Here is a 21,905-nt window from a genome sequence, read left to right on the forward strand (position 1 = left end):
TCGTGGTCAGCTACTTCCGTGGACCTTCGTTGCTGGTATGTGTTCCCATGGGATCCATACTCGTCACCTCTGCGTAAATTTGGGGTTTGCACTAAGGATTCACCAACGGGGCTGCCTCAATTACTCGCCATCGGGTTCATGGCGCCGTCGGTCGGAGTAGCGAGAGCGGGTTTGGAGACGACGACTGTGCGCCGTCGGATTCAGCGGGCGGCGCAGAATAGATCTATGTAGTCTATAGAGTTGAATTCATTTGGACCATGGATGGGGAAATGGTGAGCTAGGATTAGATTCAGCTTGTCATTTTGACCAAGTTGTGCTCGGTCGTCGATTCGGTATCCGGCGATCGAGGTTTCAGATCGAATCATTTAGGACGGTGACCTATCGAGACCGTGTGATCCAAATCCAATGATCCAGAATCATGGGTACCGCTTCAGCCGAGCGCTTTTACAATTAGAACCTCTAGTTTAATGAGTATCAACCCACCGTCCTGCGTGGTAGACCTGTGCCTTAGGAATTTTTGCGCAATGGCCCCTGTCTTCTTTGGTTTTTATGCGCCCGGTCCAGGAAATAGAAAATCCAGTAAAAGAAATTAGAAAATGATTTTTAATGTAAAAATCAAGGCTAGAACTTGTTTAATTCATACAAAATTCACATGAAGTCCAAATTTATTAACAGACTTGTGTTTCTTTTTTTTACAGAGAAGATACTTGTCTTCCTAGCCGCTGCGGGTCTGCCTGCACCGCGTCGCGTCGCCACTGCACCGACCCGCCACAGCCCCACTAGCCTAACTCCACCGCCACCCTAGGTATAACCTCTATTTCCGCATCATGGTCGTAGATCACGTAACCCAGTTAGGCGTCTCCCGTTCGAAAGAGATACGGTGTAGATATGCAGATCTTTGCATATCTACAAATGTATCAGTTTCGAATTGTCCACGTTTTTTGGACAGCCCGCAGTTGCGTAGATGGTGTTAGTTTCATGCTCTACTCCGGTCCGAGATAGCGTTTTGGCGTCACCTCCCTGTTGTTCTCCGGACAGTACACTCTCCCTGCTAGGACGTGTATCCAGAGAACAGCGGGGAGGTGCTGTCGAAATTCTATCTCGGATTGGAGTAGAGCATGGAAACTAACTCCATCTACGCAACCGCGGGTGGGATTAGGACCTATCCTCACCTATTAGAAGGTAGGAACGTAGTGTACATGCATTACATGTCTATATTAAACTATATTCGGTTATATATGTTAGAGGATGGAGGACCGTGAGTGGATGTACACGGGCCGCGTAGGACGTAATGATGTCACCCCTGAATGGATTAGGAAGACCGATGTTTTCGTGGAACGGGCATTTGGCGAAGCTACTAAAGGAGCGAGTCTAGTCTCTTGTCCGTGCAGCAAATGTGCCAACAGGAAAAGGAAAACAAAGAAGGCCATGGTAGAACATATTTGGAAGAATGGATTTAGGCCGGACTATACTCGGTGGATCTTCCATGGTGAAGCGCATCGCACGAGAGAGGAGGTGGTGAGACAACGCGTCGAGGATTACGATGCTGATGCCGGGGTAGCGGACATGTTGAACGACTATCACGAGGCACAGTTCGCCGAAGGACGTACGGAGGATGAGCCAGAGGCGACCGCAAAGGCATTCTACGACATGTGACACATATGACGGAGAGTTCTTCCAAGAAGATGGGCTAGAAGGGCGATTTGAGATAGACTTAACCGAAGCGATCGGAATGGAAGTAGATATTGAAATGGTTGTTGATGAGGAGGATGATGAGGTGCAAAATGAGAATGACTTAGAAATGCTTGAAGGCAATGCCAATGACGAACTTCCGCCTTCAGATGGTGTTGACTATGAAATGGTTGATAGTGATGATGACACTTATGATCCGGCTAACCCGGACACATATGAAGATTATTTTTAATCGATGTAATGCTATATTTCATTTATTTTGCATATGTTTCTAAATACATTTTTTTATCTGTGCTTAATTGCTTACTCTTAATTGCAGGTTGTTGGACAAAGATGGTGGGCGGTGGGACGAGGACGAGGAGGGGGAGGGGGAGGGGGAGGAGGAGCACCCGTAGGACGGAGGAGGAGGCGCAGCAGGACGACGCCGTACAACAGCAGGTGGAGCAGCAAGCCGCTGTCGATGCGGCGCAGCAGGACGACAACGATGCGGCGCAGCAGGACGACGACGACGACGCCGCTCAGCAGGACGTCTCTGGTTCTGGCTCCTCAGGTTCGAGGAACGTCTACTTGCGAGGTCCCGCGAGTCTTCCTCAGCGACCCATACTTCGTGACAGACGTCCGCTGATACGACCCGATGGGGAGAGGTAGGTAACTATAGATGTTGTTGCTGCTTTTTCATATTATATGTTCAAATTAATAATAGAAACTAATACTTTATCTTAATCACTTGGACAGGTCTTGGATGGTTTTGGAGAGTGCAGGGGGTCACGGTCGCCTCCCCAATGGCATCCTCGGCCTTCTATGCAGGGAACACTTCCCTGGACTTGTCGAGTACGCCGGAGTGACGGGCCAGCCTACACCTTCGACCACTACGCCGTCACCCCCGATGTAGTAGATCGGGACGGCAGGGAATTCAACAACAAGGCGGAGCGGGTGAAGCAAGAGCTGTGGGTAAGTTTTCCTCACACTATATTGTTAAATAAGTCGCATTTGTTGCATATTCTTGAAATAATGTATGGATACATCGTCTTTGTATGTAGGATTTCTTCAGATGCGAGGCTGGATACGAGGCCAGGGCGGATGTGGTGGCTACCACGAGCTGTAAGAAGCTCGTCGTGGACATGCACTACGAGGCGCGCATCCAGGCCATCGTCACTTACCACGGCTCCGCCCTTGGGGAGAAGGTGAGCAAGAAGGACCCCCGAACCATGTCATTGACTTCGGACAAGCACTTGCAGGTAAATACAAAACTTTATTATTGGTACTAAATATGCTTAATTTTATCTTCTGATATGCCGTGTACTTGTATTTTTTTAGATGATTCCTTATTGGTGTGCCGCGCATCCTGAGTGCTGGGAGCAGATGGTGCAGAGGTGGTGCTCGGCTGAGTGGGACGAGACGCACAACGCTAGCCGGGAACGGCGTTTGATGATGCAAGGTCCCTCCCACCATCAAGGCAGCCGCAGCCTGGGCAAATACGCGGAAGCATAGGTACGCACTCTTTTTTTATTTAGGTATATAACTTTCGATTAGACATGATTTCTAACCATCTCGTTGGTTTTCTCGTAGTCGGCGTCACATGGTGGCCAGCCTTGCTCCATCTTCTCGGCATATGCTATGGCCCACAAGGGGAAGGCGACGTCCGACGTCACCTACAACTCGGATGACGGGCCTGAGGCGTACACCAACCCTACCGTCCACAGCCGCCTTAGTGAGTACACCGCCATGGCCAAGGAGGTCCATGGGCCAGATTACGATCCGAGGACCGAGGACATCGACGGAGATGTCCTCATGAGGGTCGGAGGAGGCAAGAGGCATGGGCGGTACTGGATTGCCAACGGGGCAATCGACTCGTCCTCCACGCCCACTCTATCTCAGGTGCGAGCAAGGAGCACGAGCACGAGCCCAGCCGTACGACCTCGGCAGGACAGCTCACAGCATCGTATCCAGCAACTCCAGGTTATTCCTTATCTATTCATCGTTCATTGATTATTATATATCTTCTCTTTGCATTATCGTAACATTAGGGCGAAATATTACAGACTCAGCTAGATGATGAGAGGAGGCAACGTGAGGAGCTGGAGAAGAGGATGGCGGAGATATTCGCGTACATGCAGAGCCTTGGCGCCGCACAGGGTCATGCTCCACCACCTCTGTTGTACCCTGCAGCTGACCTTGCTGAGTTCACTACTCCTGTGAGTATCAAAATTTTAGTACTGTATGACATATATTCATATGTTCTCACACATGCAATCTCTTCTCTGTGCAGGGTCAATCGGCGGCGTCGAACAACCCTCACGCTTCGTCCAGCCCTTCGCCGAACCAGTCCAGCCGCCCACCTCGTTGATGACCTGTTTTGTGATGATCCAGACTTATATTTGTGAGTGTTGGTGATGTTAGTTATACTTGGTCTTGTGAGATACTTAGTGAGACTTATATGTTGTGAAACCTGATTTATGTGGTGATATTTGTGATATATATGGTGTTGATGATAAATGTGTTGATTCTGTGATGTGAATGATATATAATGTGATGTGAATGATATATATCTTCTGTTTGTTTGGATGGAATAGCAAAAACAAATAAAAAAGGGACTTCCTGGTCACTTTGCCGAGTGTAACACTCGACAAAGAACCAAGACCTGGGCACCGGTATAGGTTCTTTGCCGAGTGTAATGTCTGTGGCACTCGGCAAAGAGGCACGCTTTGCCGAGTGTCATGCGCAGCACTCGGCAAAGAGCCTGACATAAGGATCCTCCCTGGCGGGTCCTTTGCCGAGTGCTTCTAGGAAGACACTCAGTAAAGGTGACTCCTTTGCCGAGTGTCATCCGTGACACTCGGCAAAGACGCCGTCTCCGTCACCCGTCACCGTAACGGCCGCTTTTCTTTGCCGAGTGCTCCCTAGCACTCGGCAAACCTCTTTGCCGAGTGCCCGAGAAAAAGTACTTGGCAAAGATGGCTTTGCCGATGCACTGTTTACCGAGCCTTCTTTGCCGAGTGTTTTTAAGGCTTTGCCGAGTGCTCTGGGCACTCGGCAAAGCACTCGTTTCCGGTAGTGAGGGAACATGGCTCGCGACTTTTTGGCTAGAAGATCAATAGTAAGGACGACATAGAGCATCCGGGAGAGGTCACAGCCAAAGCACCACTTCCGGGTGGAGAAGTCCTACGACAATTCATGAGATTTACCTAACTAGGAGCTTGGCCCCGCACATGGGTATTCCCTTGTGTGGTGCTCAACAAGGATTAGGGAAAAGTTTGTGTGCTTCTCGATACCTCAGGAAATATATTGGCGTGTTAATAAGAGTTTGTACTTCTATCACATTTAAACTTTCACATATATAGTTTGTTATCCTCACGAGCGAAGCTACACTCTAGCTAGTGGTGCAAATGCACCCCCAATACAAAATCTATAAAAATAGTTAAAATTTCACCATATATGCACCCCTACAATAAAATTTTATACATAAATTAAACAAGCCAAATGCACCACCCTAAAATTTGATCTAGCTTCGCCACTAGTTATCTTGGTTGTATGCTTTAATTTCCTAGTTTATATAAGCTAGTGAATAGGTTTAGAACTTAGGTTGCATAACTCATTGTGGTAGAGACATCAACACTCACTCAAACCATAGTTGCATATAAGCTAGTTTATTTATTGTATAGATTTTGACTAAAAATAGAGGCTATACTTTAGAAAGAAATTAGATTACGTAATTCAACCCCCCCCTAGGCATCATCGTTCCTTTTAACTAGCTATAAGTGGTTGCACCATTAGCAATCTAGAATCCATGTCTTATTACTCTCCACTTATCCTCGTATAGGTATGCTCGTCTATGTTTTTTTCTTGCATGCATCATGTTCTATGTGGATTTATTTTGGCATTATCTGTCTTTGTAATAGGTTTTAGTTCTAACATTAGCATGTCTCGCTCCAAATGTCTATCATTTTGGCCAACATTGCAACCTCCAACTATGGACACCAAGCTCTACATAGTAGTGTTTGTATCCTTCCCTATAATTAATTGCACATATTGATTTTGTAGGCCATACATGTTAGTAGGTTGTCATTTTGTTGTATCTGTGTTGGACCTTTGGTCATTATTCACCAAATATAAGGCTTGAGATTGTCTCCCACTCTCAACATCGCTATGCTTCATGACATCCTTACCACCAAAGACCCCGGCCCAACCAACCCATCCTCATCTACTGTTATGGACGGGCCAACATATAATTAGGGTACGTTTGGTTTGGCTTTTGTCCCCTAAAAGCCAAAAGCTAAAGCAAAGGGTTGTATCCAGGAAGCAACTTTTTCTAAAAGCTGACTTTCTCGTAGTGCAAAATCGAAAGCACTCATGGACCTGCTTTTAGTGGCTTTCGGATGGAAATGTGAAAACATATATCGAAGAACTTTTAACAGTTTTTAGTGATTTTCACCAAACGACTTTTAGTTTTTAACAGCTCACAGCGCACAACAGCTTTTTTCATAGTTCACAGGTCACAATAACTTTTTTCACAGCCACAGCCCAACCAAACAAACTCTTAGACTCTATTTGGCATTGGCATGGCACTAACTCCTTCCTACAATACATCACTCGGAGCCGGTCAGAAAATTCACCTCCTTCACAGCCTCCATGTCCAAAGCAACCTGGATGGATCTCGAGTCTCGAGTCTTATTGCCGTCGTCGTCTACTATGCATACGCGTAATCATGTTCGAGCTGAACTGAGATGCTGCATGACGAACTCTATCTATTCCCTATACATGCGGTGCTGTTAACCTGTCTGTCATGCATATGGGCGCGTGGGCTCCATTCCATGGCGCTGCTGCCTGATCGAAGCGTATGACGATCCGCTCCTTGGGCTTGAGCAGCGGCGGCACGGCCGCCTGCTGGTGGCCCGGCGGCGTGACGTAGAAGTGGCCGCCACCGCCGAAGGAGCGGGCGTGGTCGTTGAGGGAGCGCTTGTGCTTGAAGTCGGAGCCGCAGGCGCAGAACCAGCGCTTGCCGCAGTTCTTCTCGTGCGTGCGCCAGTCTCCCTTGACGGCGAAGGGCTTGGCGCAGCGGCGGCACCCGAAGCGCTTGTCGCCGCCGTGCTTGCGCCTGTAGTGCGTCCGCAGCGTGCGGAAGTCCTTGAGCGGGCGCGCGCGCGGGTGCGCCACGCTGTTGCGGCACCCGGGCGCGCAGCAGTAGCACGGCAGCTTCAGCAGCGCCAGCGTCGCCGCCTGCGTGCCCTTGAGCGACTCCGGGCCCCTGCGGTACTCGCGGCCGTGGCCCCACATGTGCATCTGCACGCACGCGCAACACGACATGTCCATCGTCATGCGTCGGCGTCGAGATGCCATACATAGTATAGATAATAGATACATAAATGACGAATATATATGTTCCTTGCAGCACTAGCTAGAACGTACGTACGCGTATTTGTCCTTATCGGCATGTTGGAGACAATGAAGGACTTGTTCGGTTATTTTTAATCCATATGGATTGGAGAGGATTAAGCTGTCGTTCGTTTTTTATGGAACGGAGACCTGAAACAATTCCTAACTGGATCTATTCTATAAATTATATAAGTTTTGATTAGCTGGAACGATTCCAAATCTATTCATGGACAAACCAACAAGTCCACGGATTGGAAGATATTTTAACTTACTAAGGATTAAAATTTCCTCAATCTTCTTCAATATATATAAATTAGGGTAGAATCGAACATTGCCGAAGTGAGAAAATGTGTGTGAATGAAGTAGGGTATGTCGGCAAAGAGCTAGGTAGTGGGGTTTAATCAGTTAATTCCCTCGCGTCTTTTTCATTTGATGATTCCTTGCGGGTACACATGAAACACTTGCTAGCTATGCTACATAGGCCATTCAGCAAGGCTTGAGCATGCATTCAAGGATATGCCACTACTGCCAGCCATTTTGTTGGTCTCTCTAGTCTCTACTATGCATATGCATGCTCAGTTTATTACACACTCTACGAGCACAGCTTGCCCTATGGCCACCTCGATCGCATGTTTCAGATCGCGCGCTGCAAGACGAGGCAACATATAGCTACTTTCCCAATTGGAAAGCTCATGTGCAAATTTCTTTGGAATATGCATGATCCACATGCTTCAATTTTTAGGCGCAGCTGGGGACTGGTGACCATAATTAAATGCACTTTCTGTCCCTCTCACTTGAGAGTGCTAACTAATTAATCAAATGGTTAATTTAAATGAAGTCAAGTAGCACTTGTACGCGAAGCCTTCACATGCAACTTTCCTTTTGCGAAAAAAAGAGAAAGCATTCGACACAATTGGAAACAGAAAATAACTCTGATTATTGAGGAAGGGGGTGTTGAGAAAAAAGAGAGAGAGATGGCAATTAAAACCGCGCACTAAAAATCCAAATTGGTGGTATATATGTATGAGCTAAGTTACCTGCATGTTGTTGTATCTGTTGAAAGTCTTGCTGCAGACATGGCAGATGAACTGCACCGGGCCGACGAGTATCTGCGCCGGAGTCGGGATCCAGTACCGCCGGCCGCGGCTGCCGACGATGCCCTCCTCCCCACCCACACGCATGTAATCGGCCGGTCTCTCACCGGACACCACCACCATCTCACTGCGATATCGCTCTCCACCTGCTCCTTCCACCTTGCACTCGTCACTGTCACGTTTCCTTGCCTTCTCGTCCTCTTCCTCCTCGAGATCCTCATCCTCGTCCACGGGCGACGAAGGCGCCGCTTCAGAACAGTAGCCGCTGGCGCCAGTTACCGGCGCCGGCAGGCCGATGCTCAGGTCAACACCGGCGGCCTCCTCTTCTTTGATCGGATTATGGCCAAGATCACGAGTCGTCGCCCTCCCTTCAAGCCTGCCAAGAAGCGGCAAGCACATCATGGCGTCGCGCTCATCATGGACGACGACATCGGCAGCGGCGGCGGCTAGTTGGTCGATCGATGGTGCTGAGACTGTCGTCGAGGACGTAGACGAGGACGACGGCGATGGCGGCGGCGTCGAAGAGGAGGACCGCGGCTTGAGCCACTCGTAATACGGCACGCCGAAAGTGCCCTCCATTGCGCAAGCCCTCAACACCATAGACGGGTCAGTTTGCTCCCTCGGTCGCCCTGTACGATATGCCTCGATCGGCGGCGCAAGTGTGCGCTGCTTTATGTCTTAGCCGCGGGCGGCCTGGGGTATGTACCGGGTCTGGTGACTGGTAGTGTGGAGAAGAAGGAACGAGAGGGGCGTCTATGTCAAGGCGTGCATGCCACGGCCGGGAAGAAACGGGCGAGGGGTGTGCGGCCGGCCGGCCGGCGAGAGGGAGATGGAAGTGGTGAGGTTGGTGCGCCGTTGGTGTTGCTCTCCTTATATGGCGGTGGCGCCCTTTTGGAGCGTGCGGTGCGCGCGCGGCCTTTTCAAGGTTGGAAGGGCTCAGGTACTACGTACGCGGCCGGTGTCGTCGACGCACGCACGCGAAGACACGAGGTGAGCAAGGCAGGCAGCGTGCTGTCGCGTGTGAACGGTGAGAGCGGCGAAATCTGGGCATCGGTGTCGCGTGCCGACGGTATGTGATGCCTAGAGCACGATAGACACGGCCAGCAGGAGCCAGTTAGCGCGATTTTTTTTTATTTTAGCCTTTTTTTAAAAAAATGATGTTTAGACACACGTAAGGCTTAATGTCGTTTTTACACCCTCTACTCAGCATCACAGACCGTGTCGCTAAGATACATGTTGCGTTGGTACGGTATGACTGACGCGGTGCCGACATGACACCCTAGCTTCACGTCACAGATCTTGACGCCGAGCTAGAAAGCACTATAAATTGATCCTTCCCTGGCCGAGAGCTACGCCCGACCATTTCCCACCCTCATTTCCCTCTTCATCCATACTACCGAGAGGTGCTGCAATCTTCGTATTCGAGATTGAAAACTTTGATTTGATCCGTATAGATTAAAGACGAAGGTATAATATGTCACTGATTCGTTTGTTACGTATATTGTGTAGTATGATTTTGATTAATTAGTTTTGATTGATAAACCTATTGCTATTAGTTATGATTTCTAAGATATATGGTTGATATGATGAGTACAGCGTCGGGTACTGTGGGGGACAGATATCCCTCGAGTCCACTAGGAGGTGAAAGACCCTTGCTTGGGGGCCACATACCAGTTGTCCCACAAGGTCGTCTTGACTGGGCCGGAAAAAGGACCGCAAGTGAAATGTGCCGACTCAAGAAGGCGATGGGCCCGTACCCGGATCGTCCGTGGATTATGCGCAATCTCAAGGAACCGTCCGACTTTCCCACGCCCGGCGCCCTTGAACGTCAGGGATAGACCAGGATGGACTCGGCAGGTTCTCCTTAAGATAAGCTAAGTCGGTTCGCTATTAGTTAGGAGATATACTAGAAGAATGTGATCACCATGTATGTAGGGAGTGTCTCATGGTCGTGTATATAAGGCCTAGGGGGAACCCCATCATTTTCATCTCATCGGCCCTTCTCCATTTAGGAGACGTCACTTGTAACCCACTACGCATACATAGTCACCCTAGGAAATAGGGTATTACGCCTCTCAAAGCAGCCTGAACCTATAAAAAATCACCTCTCTCTCTCGTGCTCCTAGCACGAACCATCGAGCTACAATCAACAACACCGTCCTACCCAAAAGCACTGCAAGGGTATCCCTAGGTGTGCGGTCGGACACTAGACACCGACAGCTGTCGTGTCAGGTAGGGGGTGTGTCGTTGATCAAAGCTAGCTCAATGGGCATCACCTTCAAGAAAAAGATCACTCTTCGCATAGGAGCTATGTTCCGTTTTGGAACCATCTCATGCATAGCAGACGAAGAGGGGACTATACACCGCGTAGTGGATCCACCAGAGAAAAGGCCTTCCTCAGGAATCCCGAGGGAAGCCAGAGCAAGACTACGGATAGCGCCATCGCTCGCAGCTCGGGGGAAGATGATCCCTCGCAGACCAAGGTTCGGGAGCCCACAAGAGAATAAAGATCGGCCGGTCGGGGTCTCGCTTACCCGAAAAACTCCACTGTCCACCTCGTCCACTAAGGAGTGGACACAGGTCACTCGGAAGAAGGAAATAAATGTCCCGGGTCAAGGAATGAGAACACATCGAGGCACCTTTTTGATACCTTCGCCCTCAAAGGAGGACGGGAAGAAGAACACTGTCGCGCTGGCCCCTTTCTACCCCGACATCCTCTTCATCCAGGGGAGATTGGAGTCATCGCCCATCTCTGACGATGAGCCTACCATGCAAGGGGAGGAGCCTCCCCAGCGTGAAGCACGACAATGGAGGAACAGACGTCGGAACGTGCAGCGACATCATGAAGCCAGGGAATGGGATCCGGCACAGCCCGTGTCCCGAGACAAAGCCTCAGAGGTGGGAGAAACTCCCGACGAACGAGTGCACCGAGAAAGGCGAAACTCCCACCACCGCGATCGCCGACAAGCTCAAGATCGGGAGCGAGAGCTAGACGAGCAGGACGCCAGGCTTCGGCGAGAGAACCCTCTCCTCGCTCGGAACCTATACCCCGATTTTGCTCGAGCACTGAACACGCCGAGTTAAGTCAGAGGAGTACTAGCACAGATAGCTGACGGTCTCCCGCGAACCCCAGATGCGGAAGGCTACTAACGATTGCTTACTCAGGCAGCTAATCACCTTCTACCACTCGCTCATCCTGCGAACGACCTGCGTCATGCCATCAACAGCCGACGAGACGGGCAGAGCTCCATCAACGCTTCGCGTGACCGACAACATGAGAATGAGATAAGGCGCCGGGAGGAGTATGATCGGGATCACGGCGTACCAGTGAAAGGGAAATGTGCCCTTGGGCCATTTCTAAGTATTTTGGTGATTGAGTGCCAACACAAGTGTCTTTGTGTAAAGTGGTGGACAAAGTGCAAATCATGACAGAAGGTATGTTTCTAGACTTAGTACATTGTTTTATGGACTAATGTATTGTGTCTAAGTGTTGGAAACAGGAAAAATCGAGTTGGAGAAGAGATGGCTAAGTTCAGCCAAAGTCTGCTCAGTCTGGGTTCACTAGACTGTCCGGTGGTGCACCGGACAGTGTCCGGTGCGCCAGGCTGGCTCTGGCGAACAGGCTGCTCTCGGGACTTCGACGGCGGTGTACGGCTAAAATTCACTGGTCGGTCCGGTGGTGCACCGGACTGTCCGGTGGGCCATTCACAGGCGAACTCGTCGCTCTCGGGAAACCATCAACGGCGTACGACTAAAATTCACCGGACTGTCCGGTGGTTCACCGGACTGTCCGGTGAGTCAACAGCCAGCCGGGGCAACGGTCGACCGAGGATTCCGCGTGTGACGCGTGGCCGAGCCAACGGTCACATTGGTGCACCGGACTGTCCGGTGTGCACCGGACAGTGTCCGGTGCGCCAACGGCTCTCAGACTCCAACGGTCGGCTTCGTCAAATAAGGAAAGATATCTGCACCGGACAATGTCCGGTGGTGCACCGGACTGTCCGGTGCGCCAGTCGACAGAAGGCAAGATATGGCTTCCCGGATTGCTCTCAACGGCTCCTAGCTGCCTTGGGGCTATAAAAGGGACCCCTAGGCGCATGGAGGACACAACCAAGCATTCCTTGAGCACTCTTGATCACTCACACTTCATTCTTGTGCACTTGTTCGACATTCTAGTGATTTGAGCTCCGTTCTAGTGTGCTAGCCTCTTGAGCTTAAGTCTGGGTCTTGTGTGTGTGCTTTTGCTGTGATCTTAGTGTCTTGTGTGAGTTGCTAATCCCTCCCTTGCTCCATGCTTCTTTGTGAACTTCAAGTGTAAGGGCGAGAGGCTCCAAGTTGTGGAGATTCCTCACAAACGGGATTAAGAAAAGCAAGCAAAACACCATGGTATTCAAGTGGGTCTTTGGACCGCTTGAGAGGGGTTGATTGCAACCCTCGTCCGTTGGGACGCCACAACGTGGAGTAGGCAAGCGTTGGTCTTGGCCGAACCACGGGATAACCACCGTGCCATCTCTGTGATTGATCTCTTGTTGGTTATTGTGTTTTGTTGAAGACTCCTCTCTAGCCACTTGGCGGTTATTGCGCTAACACTTAACCAAGTTTTTGTGGCCTAAGTTTTAAGTGTTACATGATCACCTATTCACCCCCCCTCTAGGTGCTCTCAATTGGTATTAGAGCCATTCTCTTCACAAGGGACTAATCGCCCGAAGAGATGGATCCTAAGGGGAAGGGAATCGTGATCAACGATAAAGAGAAGGAGTCCTTCGTCAACGAGCCTAAGGATGATAAGCCTACCGACTCGGGCTCGGGCCATAGACGCAAAGATGGAAGGAAGAAGAAGACGAGACACATCAAGGAGATCGTCTACTATGACGACAGTGATGAGTCCACTTCTTCCCATAAGGACAACGACGACCACGACTACGACAAACGAAAGACGGTTAACTCAAACTTTTCTTTCGATTATTCGCGTATTCTTCAAAGTTCAAATTCACATTTACTTTCTATTCCTCTCGGCAAGCCTCCACACTTTGATGGGGAGGACTACGGATTTTGGAGTCACAAGAAGCGTAGTCATTTGTTCTCTCTCCATCCAAGCATATGGGAGATTGTTGAGAATGGAATGAAGTTTGATAGCTCGGATAGTCCTATTTTTATTAATGAACAGATTCATAGAAATGCACAAGCTACTACTGTGTTGTTAGCCTCCTTGTGCAGGGACGAGTACCATAAGGTGAGCGGCTTGGACAATGCCAAGCAAATCTGGGACACCCTGAAAATCTCTCATGAGGGGAATGACGTCACCTTGCTCACCAAAATGGAGTTGGTAGAAGGCGAGCTCGGAAGATTTGCGATGATAAGGGGCGAGGAGCCAACCCAAACATACAACCGGCTCAAGACCCTTATCAACAAAATAAGGAGCTACGGAAGCACGTGATGGACGGACCACGACGTCGTCCGACTATTGCTAAGGTCCTTTACCGTTCTTGATCCTCATTTGGTGAATAATATTCGTGAGAATCCCAGGTACACCAAAATGTCGCCCGAAGAAGTCCTTGGAAAATTCGTAAGCGGGCGAATGATGATCAAGGAGGCGAGGTACGTGGACGACACACTGAACGGTCCAATCAATGAGCCTCAACCCGATGCTCCCAAGGCAACGAGAAGCAAGGAGGCGTTACCTAGCAAGGTGGCGCAAGTTGAGGTGGCAGGGCTCAATGATGAAGAGATGGCTCTCATCATCAAGCACTTCAAGACGGCGCTTAAGGGTCGCAAGGGACAGCCAAGCAAGACCAAAACCAAGGGGAAGCGCTCATGCTTCAAATGCGGTAAGTTTGGTCATTTTATTGCTAAATGTCCCGATAATGAAAGTGACCAGGAACACGGGAGCAAGAGGGAAAAGAAGAAAAAATACAAGAAGGCCAAGGGCGAGGCACATCTAGGAAAGGAGTGGGATTCGGATTGCTCCTCCTCCGACTACGACAATGAAGGACTCACCGCCACCGCCTTCAACAAGTCATCCCTCTTCCCCAACGAGCGTCACACATGCCTCATGGCGAAGGAGAAGAAGGTATGTACTCGGGATACCACTTATGCTTCTTCAAGTGATGATGATTCTAGCGATGAGGAAATAGATTACTCTAGCTTGTTCAAGGGATTGGATAGAAATAAAATTGATAAAATCAATGAATTGATTGATGCCTTGAATGAAAAGGATAGGCTTCTAGAAAAGCAAGAGGATTTGTTGTATGAAGAACATGATAAATTTGTAGAAGCACAAAAATCCTATGCTTTAGAAGTTAAAAGAAATGAAATGCTTTCTTATGAACTATCTACTTGTCATGAAACCATTTCTACTTTAAAAGGTGTTAACAATGATTTAAATGATAAATTAGAAGTAGCAAATAAATCTAATTCTTGTGTAGAACATGTTATGATTTGCACTAGGTGCAAAGATTTTGATATTGATGCTTGTAGTGAACACCTAGTTTCAATTTCCAAATTAAATGATGAATTGGCTAGTCTTAATGCCCAACTTAAGACTAGCAAAAGTGATTTCGATAAGCTAAAATTTGCAAGGGATGCCTACACGATTGGTAGACACCCCTCAATTAAGGATGGACTTGGCTTCAAGAGGGAAGCCAAGGACTTAACAAGCCATAAGGCTCCCATCTCCACCAAGGAGAAAGGGAAGGCCCCTATGGCTAGTAGTGCTAAAAAGAACCATGCTTTTATGTATCATGACAAGATACAATCTAGAAATGCTTATATGAGTTATAATGCATATGATGCTTTTGATTCTCATGCCATGTTTGCTTCTAGTTCTTCCTATGTGCATGATAGAAATGTTGGTAGGAGAAATGTTGTTCATAATATGCCTAGGAGAAATGTTGTTAATGTTCCTAGGAAAGTTAATGAACCATCTACAATATATCATGCTTGCAATGCTTCATTTACCATTTGTAGAAAGGGTAAGAAGGTAATTGCTAGGAAGTTAGGGGCCAAAAGTAAGGGAGATAAGACTTGCATTTGGGTCCCTAAGACAATTGTGACTAACCTTGTAGGACCCAACAAGAGTTGGGTACCTAAGACCCAAGCCTAAATTTGCCTTGCAGGTTTATGCATCCGGGGGTTCAAGCTGGATTATCGACAGCGGATGCACAAACCACATGACGGGGGAAAAGAGGATGTTCTCTTCCTACGTCAAGAACAAGGATTCCCAAGATTCAATAATATTCGGTGATGGGAACCAAGGCAAGGTAAAAGGGTTAGGTAAAATTGCTATTTCATCTGAGCACTCTATTTCTAATGTGTTTTTAGTTGAGTCGCTTGGATATAATTTGTTATCTGTTAGTCAATTATGCAAAATGGGATATAATTGTCTATTTACAAATGTAGATGTGTTTGTCTTTAGAAGATGTGATGGTTCACTAGCTTTTAAGGGAGTACTAGACGGCAAACTTTATTTGGTTGATTTTGCAAAAGAAGAGGCCGGTCTAGATGCATGCTTAATTGCTAAGACTTGCATGGGCTGGCTGTGGCATCGCCGCTTAGCACATGTGGGGATGAAGAACCTCCACAAGCTTCTAAAGGGAGAACACGTGATAGGTCTAACTAATGTACATTTCGAAAAAGATAGACCTTGTGCAGCTTGTCAAGCAGGGAAACAGGTGGGAGGCTCTCATCACACCAAAAATGTGATGACCACATCAAGACCCTTGGAGATGCTTCATATGGACCTCTTCGGACCCGTCGCCTATCTAAGTATAGGAGGAAGTAAGTATGGTCTTGTTATAGTTGATGATTTTTCCCGCATCACTTGGGTATTCTTTTTGCAGGATAAATCTGAAACCCAAGGGATCCTCAAGCGCTTCCTCAGAAGAGCTCAAAATGAGTTTGAGCTCAAGGTGAAGAAGATAAGGAGCGACAACGGGTCTGAGTTCAAGAACCTTCAAGTGGAGGAGTTCCTTGAGGAGGAGGGGATCAAGCACGAGTTCTCCGCTCCCTACACACCTCAGCAAAATGGTGTGGTAGAGAGGAAGAACAGGACGCTCATCGATATGGCGAGGACTATGCTTGGAGAGTTCAAGACCCCCGAGCATTTTTGGTCGGAAGCCGTGAACACGGCTTGCCATGCCATCAACAGGGTCTATCTTCACCGCCTCCTCAAGAAGACTTCATATGAGCTGCTAACTGGTAACAAACCCAATGTGTCTTATTTTCGTGTATTTGGGAGCAAGTGTTATATTCTTGTGAAGAAAGGTAGAACTTCTAAATTTGCTCCCAAAGCTGTAGAAGGGTTTTTATTAGGTTATGATTCAAATACAAAGGCGTATAGGGTCTTCAACAAATCATCGGGTTTGGTTGAAGTCTCTAGCGACGTTGTATTTGATGAGACTAATGGCTCTCCAAGAGAGCAAGTTGTTGATCTTGATGATGTAGATGAAGAACACATTCCAACGGCCGCAATACGCACCATGGCGATTGGAGATGTGCGGCCTCAGGAACAATTGGAGCAAGATCAACCGTCTTCCTCAACTATGGTGCATCCCCCAACCCAAGATGACGAACAGGTACCTCAAGTGGAGGCACATGATCAAGGGGGAGCACAGGATGATCAAGTTGAAGAGGAAGAAGCACCTCAGGCACCTCCAACCCAAGTTCGAGCGACGATTCAAAGGAATCATCCCGTCGACCAAATTTTGGGTGATATTAGCAAGGGAGTAACTACTCGTTCAAGATCAGTTAATTTTTGTGAGCATTACTCCTTTGTCTCTTCTATTGAGCCTTTCAGGGTAGAAGAGGCCTTGCTGGATCCGGACTGGGTGTTGGCCATGCAGGAGGAACTCAACAACTTCAAGCGCAATGAAGTTTGGACACTGGTGCCTCGTCCCAAGCAAAATGTTGTGGGAACCAAGTGGGTGTTCCGCAACAAACAGGACGAGCACGGGGTGGTGACAAGGAACAAGGCTCGACTTGTGGCAAAAGGTTATGCCCAAGTCGCAGGTTTGGACTTTGAGGAGACTTTCGCTCCTGTGGCTAGGCTAGAATCAATTCGTATTTTGCTAGCATATGCCGCTCACCATTCCTTCAGGTTGTACCAAATGGATGTGAAGAGCGCTTTCCTCAATGGGCCGATCAAGGAGGAGGTGTACGTGGAGCAACCCCCTGGCTTCGAGGATGAACGGTACCCCGACCACGTGTGTAAGCTCTCTAAGGCGCTCTATGGACTTAAGCAAGCCCCAAGAGCATGGTATGAATGCCTTAGAGACTTTTTAATTGCTAATGCTTTCAAGGTTGGGAAAGCCGATCCAACTCTTTTCACTAAGACTTGCGATGGTGATCTTTTTGTGTGCCAAATTTATGTCGATGACATAATATTTGGTTCTACTAACCAAAAGTCTTGTGAAGAGTTTAGCAGGGTGATGACGCAAAAATTCGAGATGTCGATGATGGGCGAGTTGAACTACTTCCTTGGGTTCCAAGTGAAGCAACTCAAGGATGGCACCTTCATCTCCCAAACAAAGTACACACAAGACTTGCTAAAGCGGTTTGGGATGAAGGACGCCAAGCCCGCAAAGACTCTGATGGGAACCGACGGACACACTGACCTCAACAAAGGAGGTAAGTCCGTTGATCAAAAAGCATACCGGTCCATGATAGGTTCTTTGCTTTATTTATGTGCTAGTAGACCGGATATTATGCTTAGCGTATGCATGTGTGCTAGATTTCAATCCGATCCTAAGGAGTGTCACTTAGTGGCTGTGAAGCGAATTCTTCGATATTTAGTCGCTACGCCTTGCTTCAGGATCTGGTATCCAAAGGGGTCTAACTTTGACTTAATTGGATATTCAGATTCCGACTATGCTGGATGTAAGGTCGATAGGAAGAGTACATCGGGGACGTGCCAATTCTTAGGAAGGTCCCTGGTGTCGTGGAATTCAAAGAAACAAACTTCCGTTGCTCTATCCACCGCTGAGGCCGAGTACGTTGTCGCAGGACAGTGTTGCGCGCAACTACTTTGGATAAGGCAAACCCTCCGGGACTTTGGCTACAATCTGAGCAAAGTCCCACTCCTATGTGACAATGAGAGTGCTATCCGAATAGCGGAAAATCCTGTTGAGCACAGCCGCACAAAGCACATTGACATCCGACATCACTTTTTGAGAGACCACCAGCAAAAGGGAGATATCGAAGTGTTTCATGTTAGCACCGAGAACCAGCTAGCCGATATCTTTACCAAGCCTCTAGATGAGAAGACCTTTTGCAGGCTGCGTAGTGAGCTAAATGTCCTAGATTCGCGGAACTTGGATTGATTTATAGCATACATGTGTTTATGCCTTTGATCATGTTCCTTATGCATTTTTGTTGCTTACTGGTGCTCAAGTTGTACAATCACTTCCCGGACCTCACAAGTCCTTATGCAAGTGATGCACATATTTAGGGGGAGTTGTGCTACAACTTGACCCTTTGAGACTAACCGTTTGCTTGAGTTTGCTTGATTTAGTCTCAAAGGAAAAGGTGGACTTGGACCATGAAAGACTTCCACTGCACTCCGATGAGAGGGTAACTTATTCCAAGTTCATCTCATGTCCTCTTATTGCCTTTGTACTCTTATTTGAAGATTTTGGTGAGGCAATGGGGTTAAAGGGCCAAGATTGATCCCGTTTTGGTGCTTGATGCCAAAGGGGGAGAAAATAAAGGCCAAAGCAATAGATGGATCAGCTACCACTTGAGAAGAAATTTCGAAAATAGTAGATTAGAGCTTTTGGTTTGTCAAAACTCTTTTATTGTCTCTTTTGTCAAAAGTTGGCCTCTTGTGGGGAGAAGTGTTGATTATGGGAAAAAGGGGGAGTTTTTTGAAATCCTTAATCAATTTCCTTTGGAATACCTCTCTTTATGTCTCTACAAGTGGATTTGACTTAGAGATAGGAATTTGAGTTTGATTTGCAAAAACAAACCAAGTGGTGGCAAAGAGTGATCCATATATGCCAAAATTGATTCAAAACAACTTTTGGTTTTCATTTGCATTGATATTGCACTTGTTCTAGTTGCTTTATGTTGTGTTGGCATAAATCACCGAAAAGGGGGAGATTGAAAGGGAAATGTGCCCTTGGGCCATTTCTAAGTATTTTGGTGATTGAGTGCCAACACAAGTGTCTTTGTGTAAAGTGGTGGACAAAGTGCAAATCATGACAAAAGGTATGTTTCTAGACTTAGTACATTGTTTTATGGACTAATGTATTGTGTCTCAGTGTTGGAAACAGGAAAAATCGAGTTGGAGAAGAGATGGCTAAGTTCAGCCAAAGTCTGCTCAGTCTAGGTTCACCGGACTGTCCGGTGGTGCACCGGACAGTGTCTGGTGCGCCAGGCTGGCTCTGGCGAACAGGCTGCTCTCGGGACTTCGACGGTGGTGTACGGCTAAAATTCACCGGTCGGTCCGGTGGTGCACCGGACTGTCCGGTGGGCCATTCACAGGCGAACTCGTCGCTCTCGGGAAACCATCAACGGCGTACGGCTAAAATTCACCGGTCTGTCCGGTGGTTCACCGGACTGTCCGGTGAGTCAACAGCCAGCCGAGGCAACAGTCGACCGAGGATTCCGCGTGTGACGCGTGGCCGAGCCAACGGTCACATTGGTGCACCGGACTGTCCGGTGTGCACCGGACAGTGTCCGGTGCGCCAACGGCTCTCAGACTCCAACGGTCGGCTTCGTCAAATAAGGAAAGATATCTGCACCGGACAGTGTCTGGTGGTGCACCGGACTGTCTGGTGCGCCAGTCGACAGAAGGCAAGATATGCCTTCCCGGATTGCTCTCAACGGCTCCTAGCTGCCTTGGGGCTATAAAAGGGACCCCTAGGCGCATGGAGGACACAACCAAGCATTCCTTAAGCACTCTTGATCACTCACACTTCATTCTTGCGCACTTGTTCGACATTCTAGTGATTTGAGCTCCGTTCTAGTGTGCTAGCCTCTTGAGCTTAAGTCTGGGTCTTGTGTGTGTGCTTTTGCTGTGAACTTAGTGTCTTGTGTGAGTTGCTAATCCCTCCCTTGCTCTGTGCTTCTTTGTGAACTTCAAGTGTAAGGGCGAGAGGCTCCAAGTTGTGGAGATTCCTCGCAAACGAGATTAAGAAAAGCAAGCAAAACACCGTGGTATTCAAGTGGGTCTTTGGACCGCTTGAGAGGGGTTGATTGCAACCCTCGTTGGGACGCCACAACGTGGAGTAGGCAAGCGTTGGTCTTGGCCAAACCACGGGATAACCACCGTGCCATCTCTGTGATTGATCTCTTGTTGGTTATTGTGTTTTGTTGAAGACTCCTCTCTAGCCACTTGGCGGTTATTGCGCTAACACTTAATTAAGTTTTTGTGGCCTAAGTTTTAAGTGTTATAGGATCACCTATTCACCCCCCCTCTAGGTGCTCTCAACCAGCACGAAGTCGTGCCACCTGAGTTGAGTCGGCGACAGCCTCAACCAGTGGCCCAATCCGGGGACGGTCGAGACGACCACTACCGACTCCCCTCCCCAAGATAGACGACATGAACACCGGCAGGAGGACACTTGCGGAGTTTCTGCACTCACTTCGCGTCTCTGGGCCATCCAGTGGCCTCCCAACTTCAAGGTCTGCAACGTTGACAAGTATGAGCCTAAGCAAGACTCGAACGGCTGGTTGTTCGTGAAAGGGAAATGTGCCCTTGGGCCATTTCTAGTATAGTTTTGGTGATTAAGTGCCCAACACGTATTGAGTGAGTAATCTTGTGCCAAATGATTGATGAAGTGCAAATTAACAAGAAGGTATGATTCTAGACTTAGTACATTGGTTTTTGTGTACTAATATATTTGTCTAAATGCTAGAATCAGAGAAAAGAGAAGAAGAAAAGATCTTGGCTGGAACAGCCAAGACTCAGCGTAGTCTGGCACACCGGACTGTCCGGTGGTGCACCGGACAGTGTCCGGTGCGCCAGGGCAGCCTCCGGTGAACAGGCCACTCTCGGGAACTGACGGTGATGTACGGCTATAATTCACCGGACTGTCCAGTGAGCCGTCTGCGGCGAAGTCGTCGCTCTCGGGAATCGTTCAACGACGTACGGCTAAAATTCACCGGACGGTCCGGTGAGGCACCGGACTATCCGGTGAGCCAACGATAGACTGCGCCAACGGTCGGCCGCGCAATCCGTGCGCGACGCGTGGGCGCGCCAATGGTCGGCAGGGAGCACCGGACTGTCCGGTGTGCACCGGACAGTGTCCGGTGCGCCAACGGCTCCATTTCTGCAATGGTCGACTATGCTATTTTTGGAAGGAGATCACCGGACTATGAACAGTGCCAGTTCGGTGGTGCACCGGACTGTCCGGTGCGCCACCCGACAGAAGGCAAGAATTGCCTTCCCAGATTGCTTCCAACGGCTCCTAGCTGCCTTGGGGCTATAAAAGGGACCCCTAGGTGCATGGAGGAGTCACCCAAGCATTCTTTGATCATATCTAAGCGCCAAGACTCCATTCTCACGCATTCGATTCTTTGTGATAAGTGACTTGAGCTCTAGTTGAGTAGTGAACTCCCCGCATTGTGTTGTGAGCTCAAGTTGTGGCTTGTGTGCGTGTTTGTGCTCGTGCTTTGAGTCTTGTGTGTGTTGCTCTCCCTTCCCTTACTTCTGTGCTTCTTTGTGATCATCATTTGTAAGGGCGAGAGGCTCCAAGTTGTGGAGATTCCTCGTGAACGGGATAGAGTAAAATAAAGAAAAACACCATG

The 21,905-nt window shown here is 48.5% G+C and overlaps 1 protein-coding gene across 1 annotated transcript; it reads right to left on the minus strand.

The window, feature by feature from the left end:
- Positions 1-6,219: 6,219 nt before the first annotated feature.
- Positions 6,220-9,044, minus strand: LOC103635602 (protein TRANSPARENT TESTA 1). The gene is made up of 2 exons (XM_008658016.2): positions 8,103-9,044; positions 6,220-6,972 (listed from the first exon to the last, which is right to left on the minus strand). The coding sequence occupies exons 1-2, from the start codon at positions 8,757-8,759 to the stop codon at positions 6,445-6,447; spliced, it is 1,185 nt and encodes a 394-aa protein (XP_008656238.1). The 5' UTR covers positions 8,760-9,044; the 3' UTR covers positions 6,220-6,444.
- Between the last annotated feature and the right edge of the window lie 12,861 nt (positions 9,045-21,905).

This window comes from Zea mays, chromosome 8 (genome assembly GCF_902167145.1).
Source record: "Zea mays cultivar B73 chromosome 8, Zm-B73-REFERENCE-NAM-5.0, whole genome shotgun sequence".
Lineage (NCBI taxonomy): Eukaryota > Viridiplantae > Streptophyta > Magnoliopsida > Poales > Poaceae > Zea > Zea mays.

Excerpts from the sequence above, each read along its gene's own strand:
- LOC103635602 (XM_008658016.2), bottom strand. The coding sequence starts at position 8,759 with ATGGTGTTGAGGGCTTGCGCAATGGAGGGCACTTTCGGCGTGCCGTAT. Across the intron at positions 6,973-8,102 it reads ACAGATACAACAACATGCAG|ATGCACATGTGGGGCCACGG; the intron begins GTAACTTAGCTC and ends GCGTGCGTGCAG.